The 1103-nt window shown below is 45.4% G+C and overlaps 1 protein-coding gene across 1 annotated transcript in view; it reads left to right on the top strand.

Annotated features, from left to right (window-relative positions):
• Nucleotides 1–1103, top strand: part of EP300 (E1A binding protein p300) — a 119935-nt gene that overhangs the window by 97748 nt on the left and 21084 nt on the right. Inside the window, 1 exon segment of the mRNA XM_011964151.1 lies at nt 759–847. Coding sequence (XP_011819541.1) covers nt 759–847 — 89 coding nt within the window.

Below are 1103 nucleotides of genomic sequence, written 5' to 3'. Positions count from 1 at the left end.
TCACGCCATTCTCCTGCCTCAGCCTCCCGAGTAGCTGGGACTACAGGCGCCGCCACCTCGCCCGGCTAGTTTTTTGTAGTTTTTAGTAGAAACGGGGTTTCACCGTGTTAGCCAGAATGGTCTCGATCTCCTGACCTCGTGATCCGCCCATCTCGGCCTCCCAAAGTGCTGGGATTACAGGCTTGAGCCAACCGCGCCCGGCCAATCTCTTAATATGAAGTGGACTTTCTTTAAAGGCATTTTTTCAGAAGTGGCAATTGATGGAAAAGTTGACCAATTAAATAATCAACAGACTGTGAGCTCATCTGGAGTAGGGGCATTCTTACATTCACCTGTGGGTGCAGATTCTTCAGCGTGTGCTGACTTTCCTGTACATACCAATTCACATTATTGGTTTTTTGTTTTTAAAATAAGACTGTGGTCTTGCTGTGTTGCCTAAGCTGGTCTGGAACTCTAGGGCTCACTCAGTCTTCCCACCTCAGCTTCCTGAGCACTGCAGGCATGTGCTACCTTGCCCAGATACTCCTGTTGGGTTCTTTGGTAAAGTGATGGAAGGATATGACTGCTAAGCCTACCTCAGTGTTTTGAAACAATGTAGTAGTAAAACGAGAATGATTTTCAGGAACTGAATTAGCCCATTTTAATTAACATAAATGAGAACTAAGATGCCACTGACTTTTGTTTCTAATTTGCCATTCTTACTGTTCTAGCTTGTCCTTAAGGCCTCTGTGTATTTTAACAAATGGTTTCTTTTGCAGTTGGAGTTCTCTCCACAGACACTGTGTTGCTATGGCAAACAGTTGTGCACAATACCTCGTGATGCCACTTATTACAGTTACCAGAACAGGTAAGCTTGGCCAGGTGTGGACCATGGTCCATGTGTCCACTTGTCCAGGGAGTGCATGCGGATGGGCCAACACACAAACAGTCATGGTTCATGTGTATCTTGCTTGAAGACAGCTGTATAGCACAAGTTCTGTTTTTTGCCTTCTGCCTTTGTTTGCAGAATTATAAAATTTTTTTTTTTTTTTTTTGAGACGGAGTCTTGCTCTATCGCCCAGGCTGGAGTGCAGTGGCCGGATCTCAGCTCACTGCAAGCTCCG

Source organism: Colobus angolensis, unplaced genomic scaffold, assembly GCF_000951035.1.
Source record: "Colobus angolensis palliatus isolate OR3802 unplaced genomic scaffold, Cang.pa_1.0 Scaffold65, whole genome shotgun sequence".
Lineage (NCBI taxonomy): Eukaryota > Metazoa > Chordata > Mammalia > Primates > Cercopithecidae > Colobus > Colobus angolensis.
Note: the sequence above shows the minus strand (reverse complement) of the source record. Positions and strands in the feature narration are given on the sequence as shown.